We start from the raw sequence: 16043 nt of genomic DNA, 5'->3' as shown, positions 1-16043 counted from the left end.
CCCAAATCAGCCTCTGGGATCAGGACCTGAGCCTAAGGCAGAGGCTTAACAGACTTAGCCACCCAGGTGTTCCAAGGACTTCTAATGATAGTTTTATTTGGGCTAACTATAAAAATAACAGGAAAACCCAAGTAGGGGTTATATAGGTTATATTTTGTGTTCTTTAGTTATATTATTAAATTATTTCAAGAACCCTATGAGGTAGTTTATATTATTAACCGTATTTTACAGATGAAGAAACTGAGGTACAGAGCCATTTAATGACTTACTGACAGAGATGGATTCATACCTAAGCAATCTGGCTCCAGAATCAGCACTTTTAGCCACTAAGCTGGATTGACTCTATGAATAATGTAGAGTCCTTTTATACATCTTACTGGGTTCTCAATCTGTAGTATGAACCTGTTCCTTATCTTAGCTTATTATTAAATCTGATGATTTTCTAACAGTCCATTGAAAATAGATGCAGAATTTCCTGCCTGTCTTTTAAAATGTTATTTTCCTTAAGTAATATGAGGGTGTTATTTAGTTTTTTGCCACGCTTTGGTTTTTGTTTTTTAAAAATTGTATAGCTAATACCATGTTTTCTTTAGATTTATCTGTTTCTACTAAGACTTATTTTTAATTAAAAATTTAATTAAATATAAATAAAATGACCCATGATAGTATTTGCTGAGATTAGCCACTAGTAAATTTTATTGTGGTCTTGCGTAGCATTTTTTAGGATAACATCTACAACACTGGTTAACTAATTCTGTCCTGCCTGTTGGTTTTGTATGGCTCAGGAGCTAAGAATGATTTTTACATTTTTAAATAGTTGGAGAAAATCAAAAGAATAATATTTTATGATATGTGAAAATTATATGAAATTCACATTTCTCTGTCTATAAATAAGGTTTTATGGGAACATAGCTACACTCATTCATAGACTGCTTTTATGCTATAGCAGCTAAATTAAATAGTTGCTACAGACAGTATGCCCCGTAGAACTTAATATATTTACTATCAGTCCCTTTACAGAAAAAGTTGCCAACCCCCCGTTCTAGATAATTTACTTACTTATTGTGGTACTGTTCCTTGTGTTACTTCCCTTCACTAGAATGTAAGCTCCATAAAGGCTGTGATGTTTGTTTTGCTCGCTCATGCTCAGGTATCTATCCCAAGTACTGGAAGCAATGCCCAGCCCCTAATAGCTGCTCCTCAAATGTTGGAATAGAGTAAACAGTGCATGAATTTACAAAAAAGAATGTTAATTTTCAAAATGATGAGAGCTAATGTTTATTAAGCACCAATTCATTTTAATTTCACAGCAACCATGTAAAATACAGATGTTATTGTTTTTCTCATTTAGCACCAAGAAGAAAAACTTGACTTTGAAGGAGAAAAGTAACTTACCCAGAGTTGCACAGCTAAGTAAATGATAGAACTGGAATCTGATCCTAGAGACTGCGGTCTGGATTCCTATAAATGACTCTTAATACCTAATTCATAGTGGGTTTTCCATAAGATCCTTAGTTAATTCTTCTGTGTATAGTGGAGTAGTTCTGCTTTAGGAGTTTACCATCTTTTCTGATGCTTTGTCATGAGTCTGCTACTCCTGCTGAGAACAGGCAATTACGACAGCTTAGAGTCTACTCCATTTTAGGAATACTGAATCAGACTTGATAAACCAAGTCTAGAAGTGTGGTGTTAGTAGATTCTTCCCCTCCATTTACAGGCTGTTTTTAATGTAATCAGATTTTCCCTCTTAAAATGAATTTTGAAACTGGAGTTGAGTTGATATAATAGAAAGGAGATTTAATATGGCAATGGAGGCAATGGAGGATTTGAATATTATTTTGAGCTTTAATTTGAATCAAGTTTCTTGATAAGATGTATGCATTTAAACATAAGAATTTCATTTGCCATTAAATGTAAAAAATTAAAATTACATCCAAATAGTCATTTTCTTTGGTTGGATAGTAGAATTAAAGAAAATGACATTTTATATATTTCTTTGTAGCTTTCCTTCAAGTCCTTTTACTTTCTCATGCCCTTTTGTACTAGGTTTCCACGTTGTACTATTGCAATGCCTCTACCTCAGAAAAGTACATGATTTCTTATATAAGCTGCTAAGTGTTTATCCCATTTTTCTTAAGAAAAAAACTCCAAAAACTAGTTCCCCTGAAATCATCTAGTAATATTCTAATAGCTCAATATTTTATAATTATTTCTGGAACAGATCAGACTCATCTTGATTATTAAAGTTTAAACACACAATAATAGAGTATTTTTAAATTTTTACATTGTGAAAGTAGTATAATAGCATAAAGAACATTTGAACAAAGACAAAACACTTACCATGTTATCCTAGCACAACTATTTTAAAATTTCGTACAACTTTATAGAGTATTTTTAGTATGTATATAGAGTAACGGGATTTTAGGTTTAGAGGGAGTAGGTCTAATCTTTTTTTTTTTAAAGAAATTATGTGATGTGTTGGTGCATGCATCATTTAACTGTGTCATCAAGCCTTTCAGAATGCAAACCAGTATCTTCCTGACCTAGTGTACTTCTTATTATACCATTATAATTTGTTAATTTATGAATTTTCCTTATTTGTACGTGAACCAAGTATAAGGGAGGTATTCTATGTACAAAACTAAATAGGAATGCATTTGAATATTTTTTATTGGTGCATATTTACATATATTTATTATGCTTTTCTTTTTAAATTTTTATTCAGCTTTCTAAAACGAACTTTTCCAACAACAATGATTTCCGTGCTCTTCTGCAGTCTCTGTATGCTACTTTTAAGGAGTTCAAAATGCATGAGCAGATCGAAAACGAATATATTATTGGTTTGCTTCAACAACGCAGCCAGACCATTTATAATGTACATTCTGACAATAAACTCTCTGAGATGCTTAGCCTCTTTGAAAAGGGACTGAAGAATGTTAAGGTGAGTTACAAAAATGGGTATTTATCACAATTTGTGTTATTTGCTGGTATGTCAGCAAAAAGTGTTAGCATTTATAGTAAATGATGTTTTGTTATAGGAAAACATGTTCTGACACTTGGTAAAGACAGTAAAGAAGACTTTATTCAAGGGATTACTACATTGAGGTTTTGCAGTAGGGGTGAGAAATTGGATTCTCAACTCTGAGTATAGCAAGAATAGCTGGGGATTTATAGCCAACGAGCAGAGTGGAGGTCAGGAAAATTACTAAGAGTAAACATCAAGGCTCAGGAGACTCTTGCTAGACTGACTCAAGAGGATTTTTGCTGAAGGCAGACCAGGGTGATAAGATACTGAGGGTGGATAGATACTGAGGATGATCAGATGCCAAGGGTAGAGGGATTTTTGCTAAACTGACGCAGAATGACTTCAGCTAAAACTGGACTAAGTGGGCCAAGGACAGAGCTCAAGGTTGAGGCGTAGTTGAGAAGAGGGCTCAGAGGAGCCTGTCTCAGGTTGTTGAGAGTCTTTGTCAGTTACCTCTTCATTACCGTATATAAAATTTTGTAGTGAATGCTCCTCCTCAAATCTTAAAGTTGTTTTTGTAAGTTGAAATTTTAATAACCATAAAATTTTTACTTCTGGTAACATTTGCTCAACTCTTAAAAGAAAGCGATAGTAAATGCAGTTGTTGGTGACTAAAGGTGAGATTGTTACTAGAGTGAATAAATACTTTATAAATTTTATTTATTTAAAAATTGAATGTTAGCTATAATGTTTACTCTGTTTCCTTTTTCCATATTTCAGGGTGCAGGGATTATTAAACAGGACAGTTTTTAATTGTGTAACATAAAATTAGCCATATTTGAGTGTAGTTTAGCATAATGATATAGGATTTTCCTTTTAATTAAATTTACATATCGTAGAAATTTGAAATTTGATTTTCATGTACAGTCTCCCCTATGGCTTGGTGAAGCATAGACTTAAGTTGCATCTGTATCAAACCACTACACACCTTTGACTTACAGATTTGTGTTCTAGAAAGACTTCTGCAGCAAGGAGGAAGATGGGTTGAAGGGAAAGAAAATACTGAGGCAGGAAGACCATTCTCAAAAATATTGAAATAGTGTCTGGAAGAAGACACAGTAACTCCTTGGTGGAGAAATGGGCATCTGGGTGAGAGTAGGGTACTGGGTAGTGATGGAAGGGAGATTTACTTTTTATTGAGTACTTTGTACTCTTTTAGTTTTGTATCATGTTCATGTACTACCTATTCAATAAAATGATTAAGATCTGAACTAGAGTAGTGGCTAGTGGAGATAGAGGGAAGGGGACACACTTGAGAATTATGTCGGTCATAAAATTGATAGCATGTAAGGCTTACATCTAAAGGGAAAAGGAAAGGAGAAAGAGAAAGGAAATAAGAATGAGAATTGAGCCTAAATTTCTAGGGAACATAGAAAAGGCTTAGGGAGTAAAAGATCCACTTTGGGCATGCTGGGTTTGAACTGCTTGTGCAGTCCAGGTGGGCATTTATTAATAAGAGGTGTAGATGGGTTTCAGGGTCAGAAGAGTAATTTGATTTGGAAAAGCAAATTTGATCATTCTTAGCATGTGAAGTGGAAATGGAAGCCACTTGGGATGCTTAGGGAAACTGTATAAAATCTTCAGAGAATAGGACATTAGATGGAATATTGGGAAGCAGTTGAATAAATTAGTACAAAAAGGAGACTACACAAGACTCAGGGATAAAATATTCCTGTATTTTAAAAGTTTTATTATTTTGTAAAATTTCACGTTTTAAGTTGAGAGGGCATTTGAGAGGGTTGCTATAGAAGTGATAGCTGTTACAGGGAGGAGGTGGGGTCTTAGTTCATGTGAGAAAACCTTTTAGCTGTTGTCCAGAATTAGACTGATTACTTCAAGGTGTTGTGAGCCCCTTACCTTTAGAAGTATGCTGATACCTGGCCTTTTGAAGTAGGCTTGGTCTGGATCATGTAGCGGAGGGTACCTTGGATGAGTATGAAGGCACTCTGTGGTAATAGAGTCCACTGGGCTCTTGCGGACTGCTCAGACATAGATTAAGAAAACTGAAACATAGAGATTATATAAATGTATACATTAGAAATCAATAGAAGTTTTGAGCAAATACTTGCTATTTTTAGGCTTTTTTTGACATGTTAAAGAAGTATGAGATCTTACTAAAAGAATTAAAGGTTCCGTTGCAGGATATTTTAAGGACATCTTTTTATGCTTCAAAAAGTACAGAGACCATGTTGCTATTTGTCAGTCTATTTTTTTTTCTGAGGTTTTATGTTGCATTTTAAACTGACTTCCTAGGATCAGTACTGTATAAATAATGAAGCAAAACTTTTATAGGATGTAATTTTTTTTTGTTTCTAGAATGAATATGAGCAGTTAAATTATGCAAAACAGCTGAAAGAGAGATTGGAGGCTTTTACAAGAGATTTTCTTCCTCACATGAAAGAGGAAGAGGAGGTAAGCATAATTTTTCTCCCTTGTGATTTTGATTTATAAAATTTTTAAGACGCTGTTTTGCTTTTCATTCTTCAAAATAATGCATAGAAACATAAGACTGTGGTTCATTTTAGGAAAGGAAGAAAACCCCAAGAAAACATAAATTTTGTTCCCTCAGAGAGGTTGTTGCTTTTCACTGAATCAATGACTTAATTCATTTGCTCAACTAATACTTTTCTTATTATGTAGATGGCACTGTATTGAATATTAATAACTTTTTATGTTACCTTAATGACTACTTAGAACCTTCAGAGGATTCTTGAAACTTTTTAATGTTTTGTGTATTTTCGTGCTAAGTTTAAAGAATTTTTAGTGTTCTTTCTTTCGTAGGGGATTTTGGTAATCAAATGGTAGTGTTAGACTTACCAGTTTTATTCCTAGTACACATGTATTAAGAGCGGATGACAAAACATTTTCCCATTCTCTTCTTTCTCTAAAAGTGGGGTGAAGATTAGGGTAAGGAATAGAGAAGTTATTTTATTGGGAACGGGATTCTTCTTTAGTTGTTAATCAGTTACTGTGGTGATTATCACCTATGGCTTCACCTTATAATCAGATCTTATTTAAAAAAAAACCAACCCCTACTTTTCAGCTCTTTCCAGACTGATTAAATCAGGTGAGAGATACTGGCCTGGATCTATTGTAAAGGTTCCCAAGTCATTGTAATATGAAACCACTGAGTTACTAGAGTAGTGTTTCTTAACCTGTGATGCACATCAAAATTATCTGTGGAACAACAACAAAAAAAACTGTGGCTTCATTTCTTAAAGATTCTAATTCTGTAAATTGGAGGTTGGGGCTAAGTATCTGTTTCTTTTTTAAGATTTTATTTTATTTATTTGACAGAGAGAGAGACAGCCAGCGAGAGAGGGAACACAAGCAGGGGGAGTGGGAGAGGAAGAAGCAGACGCCCATTGGAGCAGGGAGCCCGATGCAGGCTCGATCCCAGCATCCTGGGATCACACCCTGGGCCGAAGGCAGATGCTTAACGACTGAGCCACCCAGGCGCCCCTAAGTATCTGTTTCAAAGAAGAAATGTAGATATTTAAGGTCTCGGTAGAGCTCTGAGTTTTAGGATTTTTAGTACACTGGGTACTTTTCTACCTTCTTCTATGATTTAGAGGTCCTTTTGAGGTAAGAGTTCAGTTACTGGAGTAGCCAAGGCAGTTAACTGACCTAAATGTCTAACCATATGAGACCTCTTAAGAGTGTTTGACAGCTCTGCACAGGAAAACATTTTGTTTCTGATGCTTTTTAATTACTTGGGATTCATTAGCCAGAGAAGCCATAGAAGGAAGGGTCTTTTTGGTGATACTCTTCTCTACACTTTTTTGGATAAAATGACTTGGTGGCAACAACCAAAATTTTTATCTCTTGGACATAAGGGGTCATAATACTACAGTTGAACCATTAATTAAAAGATGTAGAGTAAACAAAACTAGTTAAGCATCTTTCCTTATGAATATTTTGTTCCATTTAGGTTTTTCAGCCAATGTTAATGGAATATTTTACTTATGAAGAGCTTAAGGATATTAAGAAGAAAGTGATTGCACAACACTGCTCTCAGAAGGACACCGCGGAACTCCTTAGAGGTCTTAGCCTTTGGAATCAAGCCGAGGAGCGACAGAAGTTTTTTAAATATTCTGTGGATGAAAAGTCAGATAAAGGTGAGATTCATATGTTTAGATAGTGAGTTCTGAGGCCATTTGCATCTAGTTGACACGAACTTTAGATTTTGTTTGAGGAATAATTTAAGCCATTTATTTTCAAGTGTACATTTAATTGAAGACAGTAATTTCTTTCTTTCTTTCTTTTTTTTTTTTTTAAAGATTTTATTTATTTATTTGAGAGAGAGAGAACAAGCGGTGGGGAGGGGCGGGAGGTGGAGAGAGAAAGAGAGAAGGAGAGAGAGAAGTAGACTTCCTGCTGAGCCGGAAGCCGGATGTGGGGCTCCATCCCAAGACCCTGGGATCATGACCCGAGCTGAAGGCAGATGCTTAACCAGCTGAGCCACCCAGGTGTCCTGAAGACAGTAGTTTCTAAGAATTTGGTGTGGTTTATGATGATTTAACATCCCATATGCAATATAGTGTTGGGCCACATGGAATATAGTGTTTCTTGAAGGAACTTATGTAGTAATAATAATTATTACTATTATTTGGCCAATCAGAATTATTGAAAGCTGGGGCGCCTGGGTAGTGCAGTCGTTAAAGCGTCTGCCTTCGGCTCAGGGCGTGATCCCGGCGTTCTGGGATCGAGTCCCACATCGGGCTCCTCTGCTGGGTGCCTGCTTCTTCCTCTCTCACTCGCCTGCTCTGTTCCCTCTCTCGCTGGCTGTCTCTCTGTCACATAAATAAATAAAATCTTTAAAAAAAAAAAAAAAGAATTATTGAAAGCTATCCTATACAGAGCACTTTTGCAGTATCATCCAACTTTTTTTTTCCCCTCCCCAACATCCAGCTTTCTGAGCTCCATTGACCATAGTGACTGATTTTATCCTTTCCTGTTTTTTTCCATCAGTTTTTAAAATCAGTTATGCTTATAGCTTTATTTCCATCCTTTTCCATGTGCCATTCTCTTAGCTTATATCTAGTAATACACAGGGGAACAAGTGTGAGAGGCATCGTTTTTCTATGTATAGTTACTTTGAGAAAATAAATGAGAAATGCAGATAAGGTATGCTTGCCTTATTTCTTCATAGACTAGTTCCTCATATTTATTCTTATTGATCTTTGATAGCTTTGCCTTTTAAAACATCATTAAAATTGGCATCCTCAGGCTAGTAAAAATTTATTTTCTGTTTCTATATGGGCAGTAGCAGTGACATTCCTGTTAAAATAGCTTAAAATTCTTTGAAATTGGTCCTTTTCTCTGTATTTAACAAAGTAGGTGAGATGCATGTTCAAACAAAAATGTTTTTATAGGTGAACCTATAATTAAACCCATAAAGCTTGTGTGCTTCACTCTGAAATGTAGCTTGTGCCTTAGACACCAAGCCAAGACCTGTTGTGTCTAGTTTAATTGTAATTATAACATGGGATTTAAAAGCATCACACTTACTACATTTAGTTTTCTCACTCCTTCAAAGCAAATTATAGCTATATTATGATTAAATGTTTGCCATTTGAAAAGGGTTAGGTTAAAGTAATTTGATCATAGCATTTCTGTATTTAAAGTTGCTTTGTGAGGGTAAATAAGATGTACAAGGTACCTCAAGTTCATTGTAATCCTTATAGATGAATCTCTTTTAGTTTGTATTCTGTATTGTAGCACCTCATTTGCATTTTTTTTGAAGATTGCTACTGAAGTAATTCATTATAGGAGATTGGGGAGTCAATGACTATTTTTTAAAAGAGTTGCTGACAAAAGATTGCTGATAAATGTACACCAGCATTAGAAATGTTTACATTACATTATCTCAACTGGCTCACAAATAGAAGTAGGTTAGGCCACCTGTGGTTACAGAAGTTAGATTTCACAGATCTCTTATATCAAATGGGAAAATCAGAGAGGGAGCACAAGGAAAATATTGACAGGAGTCGTAATACATGAATGGAACATGTTGTGAGATTTTTGTGTGTCATTATAATGCCTTGGAGATCTCATAATCTGGCTGACTCCACACTTGAAGCTGTATAACCTGCTGGATTCCTTTTCAAATGATGCTTCTTATGCTACAAAGTGAGTATTGTTTTTTCTGTGACGCCTTTGTAAGAGGAAGTCAATTCTGTGTTCATTATTGTAGCTCTCACTGATGAAGTATGATTTGGGCCATGATAGTTTAACCCTACGGGTTCTTAACAAGTTGAACATCCCCATGTTACCACTAATCCATGTTATTTCCTTTTCACATCTTGAAAGCAGGAAGGAGTGGACTTTAGGCACTGGATTTTATGTATAGAAATGTGATTGTAATTTCTTACTGCATTTGCTCTTACAGCCTTTAATGTTAAAGTTTCTCTTTTTTTTATTTCAGAAGCAGAAGTATCAGAACAATCCACAGGTATAACCCATCTTCCTCCTGAGGTAATGCTGTCAATTTTCAGTTATCTTACTCCTCAAGAATTATGTCGATGCAGTCAAGTAAGCACTAAATGGTCTCAGCTCGCAAAAACTGGATCGCTTTGGAAACATCTTTACCCTGTTCACTGGGCTAGAGGTAGGTAAATGAGACTTTTAGTTTGTTCTAAAAAATACATCAATCCATTTTTTTAAATGATTACTTGTAGACATTAATAAGTAGGGTTGGGGAGGGAAATTCTGAGAAGTCTACCAAAAAGTAGATTTCATAGTTAGATGATGTGTTTTCTGTATACACTTTTGAAAAACTAGCAATGCTGAAGTGTTTATGGGTGATTTATGTGATGTGTGTAATTTCTTTTAAAATAATTATGAAAAAAATAGGGGAGAATGCAAAATAATTGGCAAAATGTTAATAATTGTTGAAGATAGGTGATGAGGTCATGGATATTCATTATGCTACTTTTAAAATGCTACTTCCTCCTACTTTTGCCTGTGTTTGGAATTAAAGTGAAATTAATAGGTTGTCAGAACAGCTTTAAATAATTAGATTGAGTATTGAATAAATTCTATAAAATCTAAAGATGAGGCACCATTATGGCTGCATTGATAGTGGCTCAAAATAACTGAATCTGTTTTCGTCTTTAGCATATTTTTTTGTGATTGGTAATGCCTCATTCTGAATCACAATTTCATATTTATTTCATTATGGTAAGTTACTTTTACAGTAAACTGTTAAAGAAAATTTCCTTTTCATGAGCATATAGTGCGGTCATGGAGTAGAACCAAGTAATATGGCATCCATTTTTCTGTATGAAACTAAATTAAAACACTTCTAAGTGACTCTTTGAACTTCACATTTAAATTAAATTTTTTTTATTTCTGTAATTTGTCACTTTGACGTGGAAATCTATATTTCTTACATAATTAAATTATAAATTGAATTTAAAAAATTTTATTTTTTATATTAATATATAGTGCCTTTAAAATACCTTAGATACTATTTTTTGAACAAAGCTATTGAAGTATTGGGTAGGCTTATGAAATGATTAGAATTATTATTTTTATGTAGAATAATTTTTCCCCTTGTAGGAAAATGAAATATTAAGTCAAGGTAAATATGGATATATTTAATACTTTTTTGTTTAGCTATGCTTTAACTATTGATAACTAATTAATAGGGATTAATACATAATTAGGTACTATTTGATGTAAAAATCAAATGTAAAAATGCTGTACAAGACTTCTGTGATGTTAACCAGATCTTAAATATTCTTTCTTTTTGTTTTTTATATGTTTAACAGAAGTTTCAGTAAAAATGTTTTGTTTTGTTTTTTTTAATTTATGGTGTTTGTTTCTAGTGACTCTCAGTCAGAATTTATTTTACCACCATCCAGGGAACATTTTGAAATGTCTGTGGAGACATTTTTGTTTGTCCTATTTCGGGGGATTTGACTAGCCTCCAATGAGTAGAGGCCAGGGCTGCTTTTAAACACTGTACTACAGTGCACAGTACAGCTCCCCACAGCAAAGAGTTACTCAGCCCGGAATGTCAGCAGTGTTAAGACTGAGAAACTATAATTCAGATGTAATGTTAAGAGTTCAATAAATTAATTCTTCATTGTCTCCCACTTCACAATTGTATAATTTAATTACAGTATATTCTCCAGGATCTTTAAATTTATGATTTAGCTTTACCTTAATCTTTCCCCTTTGACTGTGTTCCTACCTATTGCTGAATTGCCGACTATTCACTACTGAGCAGAAAGTCTTTGCTTACTTTTGTTTATTAGCTATCATCATTTGGAGGGTATTGCTGGTGCCAGTGTGAAGCCACAGTAGGGGAAAAAGGTTAAGTTCTTTTCAATGATTTCTAAAATTGCATGTAAGACTATTGATAATTATTTTTCATAATTCTTTTTAGTATGTCTGAAATTCCTTTGTATATTATTTAAGTGTAATTTTTAAACCATAATTGAACATTTCTAACAATAGCTGGCCTATTGCCTAGGGCTCAAGTATTTTCTGTGTGCAGAGATTTTTATTGTAAATAGGTAATTTTTTTCTTGTAATGGTAGCCAGTCTAATCTTATTTTGTTCCTCTTATTTGTTGAGTAGGTGACTGGTATAGTGGTCCAGCAACTGAACTTGATACTGAACCTGATGAGGAATGGGTGAAAAACAGAAAAGATGAAAGTCGTGCTTTTCAGGAGTGGGATGAAGATGCTGATATAGATGAATCTGGTAAGCTGTGTTTGGAATTAAAATTAGTACTTTAGTAATTAATATTATATTTAGCAGTTAAGTGCTTATAAATTATTGGGTGTTAAGATTCACATATTTTGTGTCTTCTAAAGAAGTTGGGAGTTTATAAGCCTCTTCTTTTTTTTTTTTTTTTTTTAAGGATTTTATTTATTTATTTGACAGAGAGAGACAGCCATCGAGAGAGGGAACACAAGCAGGGGGAGTGGGAGAGGAAGAAGCAGGCTCCTAGCGCAGCAGGGAGCCCAATGCAGGGCTCGATCCCAGGACCCTGGGATCACGCCCTGAGCTGAAAGCAGACGCTTAATGACTGAGCCATCCAGGAGCCCCAATATAAAGGCCTTCTACTTTATAAAATTTGAAAGAATAATAAGCAAATTTAAAATTTATTCTGTTGATTTAAGTGTATATAGGGTTATTTCCCATCTCTTTTTATATTTAAATACTTAAATTACAAAATAATGGCTATTCTCCTCATTGAAATAATGTACATTCATTGTAGCACTTGGCAGTTTACAGTGTGTTTTTTAGGACCATTTTATTTCATCAGTTCAACAATATTTATTGAGTCATCGTGGCCCAGAGGAAGGAGCATGAAGATGTTGAATCTGTTTATTCCTTTGTAAACAGTCACACCACTTGCCTCACAGTTGTTGTGGAATTAAGAAGTATGTATGTATGAAAATTCTCTGTAAATGACGAGGGATTATAATAACTAGTGTAGCCGTTCTGTAAGCACTGTGGGAGAATTAAAGGGTGACTAAGACTTTATCCCTACCCTTAAAGAACTCACATGGGAGAGAATTTAGAATAGGTAATTCTTAATTCAAGGTATATAATAAAAAATGCCACAATAGAGGTGTAGACAGACACTATTGGGAGTATGGAGGAGGAAGATACAAATTCTCAGATACTATTCTAGGAAATAATTACGAAAAAATGGTGAAATAATAAAAAAAAGTGAACAGACAAAACATTCTAATACCTGGTAAAACTGAAACTGTAGGGAATTTTTATTTATAACTTGCCCACTTAAAAAATACTAGGATGGGGGCGTCTGGGTGGTGCAGTTGGCTAAAGCGTCTGACTCTTGGTTTCTGCTCAGGTGGTGATCTCAGGGTTGTGGAATCCCGCCCTGTGTCAGGCTCCATGCTCAGTGGGGAGTCTGCTTGAGTGTCTCTCCCTCCCCCCCCCCAAATAAATAAATAAATCTTTAAAGAAAATAGTAAGCTGGAATGGCAAAAGAACTAAACATGTGGAAAAGGAGGACTATAAAAATAAAGATTATTATTTCAGTAGTAAGTTTACTTCTGTGAAATGAAGTCGCCACATTGTGTTACAGTTTTGAAGATTTAGAGGATGCTACATAAGGAAGAGGTTTGTTCCAGCTAGATTTGGTGAGATGCTTACCCTGTGGCTAGAACTTTCTTGGGCATGAGGTTAATAGTGAACAAAATAGGAAAATAAAAATCCTTGGCCTTAAAGTTTGGAGAGGGGAAGGCCACCTGGGTGGCTCAGTTGGTTAACATCTGCCTTTGGGTCAGGTCATGATCTCAGGGTCCTGGGATCAGGCCCCACATTGGGCTCCTTGCTCAGCCAGGAATCTGTTTCTTCCTCTCCGTCTCCCTCTGCCCCTCTCCCTGCTCGTGCTCCCTCTCTCAAATAAATAAAATCTAAAAAAAAAAAAATTTGAAGATGGGAGATAAACAATAAACGCAGGCAAAATACGTGCTATTATAGGCTAGTGTCAAGTGCCGTGGAGAAAAATAGAGTGCCAGGAAGAGGGAAGAAATTAAAATTTCAAAGAGAGATTAGTTATGGTCCTCTGAGAAGTTTGAGCAAAACCCATGTGAGTTTTAAAGTCTTTACCAAACTTAGTGTATTTGTCTCAACACTTGAGGATAGCAGAAGAAATGCCTATCAGTAAGCACTCAGTCGAAAGGGAAAGGTTAAGGCTGTAACGATTGAGACTTGTTAAAGTAATATATCTGTTCAGCTGTTTGTTGTATCTAAGACTAAACTTTGGATCTACCAACTGTGTTTTATGTTAGTGCTTTTTCAGTTCAGTTGTCTTTACTAGTCTTGTAGGAAGATACTATTCTTCATAGGATGTTTGATTTCTTGGTTTTTTTTTTTAAGGATTTCACAGTAAATACAGATTTAGATAGGGAGGAGCACAGAAACAGTAATTATTTGGGAATAAAATTATAGTAGAATAAATAGGGTTTGCAAAAAGTCATTTTTTATCTGTGCACTTAACATATATGTCTGACTAAACAAGAAATTTAGGTAAATCTGTAAATATGGAACCATTAGTCAGGACTTCAGAATTTTTCTTTTTACATTTCATTTGTTAGCTGCACTGTTTTATTTTAATTGAGACTTTCTTAAAAATGTGAGACTTTCTTGATTTATTCTGTTAAACTGTTTTATGTTTAGAGACATTCAGGTTAGGTCTTCAGGTACACATAATAGTAATAGTGTCCTAGAAAGGTGATATAATTACTAATTCATTCCTTTTAGTGTAGTTGGTATGTTTTTTCCCCTTATATCAAATTGGAGTTTGTAGTGTTCTTGGTGTTGTTTGTTAATGGAGCGGCATTCTGTTGTAAAAACCTAAGCTTTACCGAAGTTATTAAGCAAAAACCGAAAGCCATGCTTCTTAAAAATTACAAGGTACTTTACTTTTGCTTGATTCGTTTTGACCAGGCTCACTCAATTGTTCTAAATCTCTTCTAGCTCTATGTCCTGTTTATTTTACTAAAATAACAAATGATACTTTTTATCATAGTCGTTTTTCTTTTGCTGTCCTATATTTTCTTGAAGAGCTTCTACTATTCTTTAAAATATTCATTTTTTTCCCCCAAAACTTTTTCAAGTTCCTAAAACTGGAGTTATTTTCTCTCTCTCTGCTATACTTACCTAATCACCTTCAACCTTGAAGGAAATGAAAAAAAAATCTTCCCTTCATTCTCATTATAAACATTTTTTTCCCCTTTTGTTTCTTTTTGATGTCAGACCTGTTAAATATTAAGTTCTGGTGAGTGAGACCTTGTCCATTGCAGTTGTTTTGCATACATAAGGGAGTTTAAGAATAGCATAAAGTATTAAAAAAAAAAAAAGGAAAGAAAAGGGGGTGCCTGAGTGGCCCAGGTTGTTAGGTGCCAGACTCTTGAGCACAGCTCAGGTTTTGATCTCAGGCTCATGAGTTCAGGCCCTCATGGAGCGTACGTGGAAAAAAAAAAAAAAAAGGAATAGCAAAAAGTATTTCATTTAATAACTTGGTGGTTCCTTGAGTAGCCTAATTATAATTAGTGGTATCAAATTCTCAGATTTTTGAATTCATTTTACAGAAGAATCTGCAGAGGAGTCGATTGCTATCAGCATTGCACAAATGGAAAAACGTTTACTTCATGGCTTAATTCATAACGTTCTACCATATGTTGGAACTTCAGTAAAAACTATAGTATTGGCATACAGCTCTGCAGTTTCCAGCAAAATGGTATGTATAAATTAGCACTAGTTTGGGTATTAAGAAAAAGTAGCAGTGATCTAAATTGGGTCTACTTGTTCCTGAATTTAATGAAAAAAACAAAACAAAACACCTATTTACCCATGAGAGTGCCTTCCCATGGGCAGGCATATACTGCTAACTTTTCATGTTATTTCATTTCATTTTTCATAGTAATTTTGGTATATAGGTACTGTCTACACATTATAGAAAAGGAAACAGAGACTAGGAGAGGTTAAACAGTTTATTCAGTTTCACAGATACTAAGTTAAGTGATGAAGCCCAGTCCTTTATGATTTTTTATATACAGGGCTTGGTAAAACAGGCAAGTGAGATTAAATCACTGTTGTACAGGTCTGTCTTGTAATGTCCTATATCAGAATCTCCTTGGTTATTCCTTAGAAATGTAAATTTCCTGGATCTAATCCCAAGATTACTATACTAAAACAGATTCTCCAGAGTTTGAGTCCAGAATATATATTTGTGATGCAGAATTGAAGTGATTTTTACATGCACAAAAGCTTGAGAACCACTGGCTTATGTTATTTACTAAAAGTTATGTCTTTCTTAATCCCCCCCCCCCAATCTTAGGTTAGGCAGATTTTAGAACTTTGTCCTAACTTGGAGCATCTGGATCTGACCCAGACTGACATTTCAGATTCTGCATTTGACAGGTTAGTTATTTTTGAATATTTTAGTATAATGATTTCTGCCTATGAATTAGTAGAATTGTTCTGTAGTTTGTTTCCATAATTGCAGTTTAATTGTACTATT

The 16043-nt window shown here is 34.7% G+C and overlaps 1 protein-coding gene across 7 annotated transcripts in view; it reads left to right on the top strand.

Annotated features, from left to right (window-relative positions):
• FBXL5 (F-box and leucine rich repeat protein 5) overlaps positions 1-16043 on the top strand; it is a 54149-nt gene that overhangs the window by 18803 nt on the left and 19303 nt on the right. For 4 of the 7 annotated variants that reach the window (XM_026514434.4, XM_026514436.4, XM_057309756.1 and 1 more), the window contains 7 exons: positions 2726-2941; positions 5342-5437; positions 6957-7143; positions 9453-9635; positions 11615-11740; positions 15112-15260; positions 15861-15943. In XM_026514434.4, the coding sequence (XP_026370219.1) occupies positions 2807-2941; positions 5342-5437; positions 6957-7143; positions 9453-9635; positions 11615-11740; positions 15112-15260; positions 15861-15943 (959 nt within the window). In that variant the 5' untranslated portion in view covers positions 2726-2806. Of the gene's footprint in view, positions 1-1351; positions 2942-5341; positions 5438-6956; positions 7144-9452; positions 9636-11614; positions 11741-15111; positions 15261-15860; positions 15944-16043 lie in introns of all 7 variants that reach the window. The other 3 variants (XM_048211970.2, XM_057309755.1, XM_026514433.4) reach the window with 2 other exon arrangements.

The sequence above is a fragment of the Ursus arctos genome, unplaced genomic scaffold, assembly GCF_023065955.2.
Source record: "Ursus arctos isolate Adak ecotype North America unplaced genomic scaffold, UrsArc2.0 scaffold_9, whole genome shotgun sequence".
NCBI lineage: Eukaryota > Metazoa > Chordata > Mammalia > Carnivora > Ursidae > Ursus > Ursus arctos.
The sequence above is the reverse complement of the archived record's forward strand: the minus strand, read 5'-3'. Positions and strand labels throughout refer to the sequence as shown.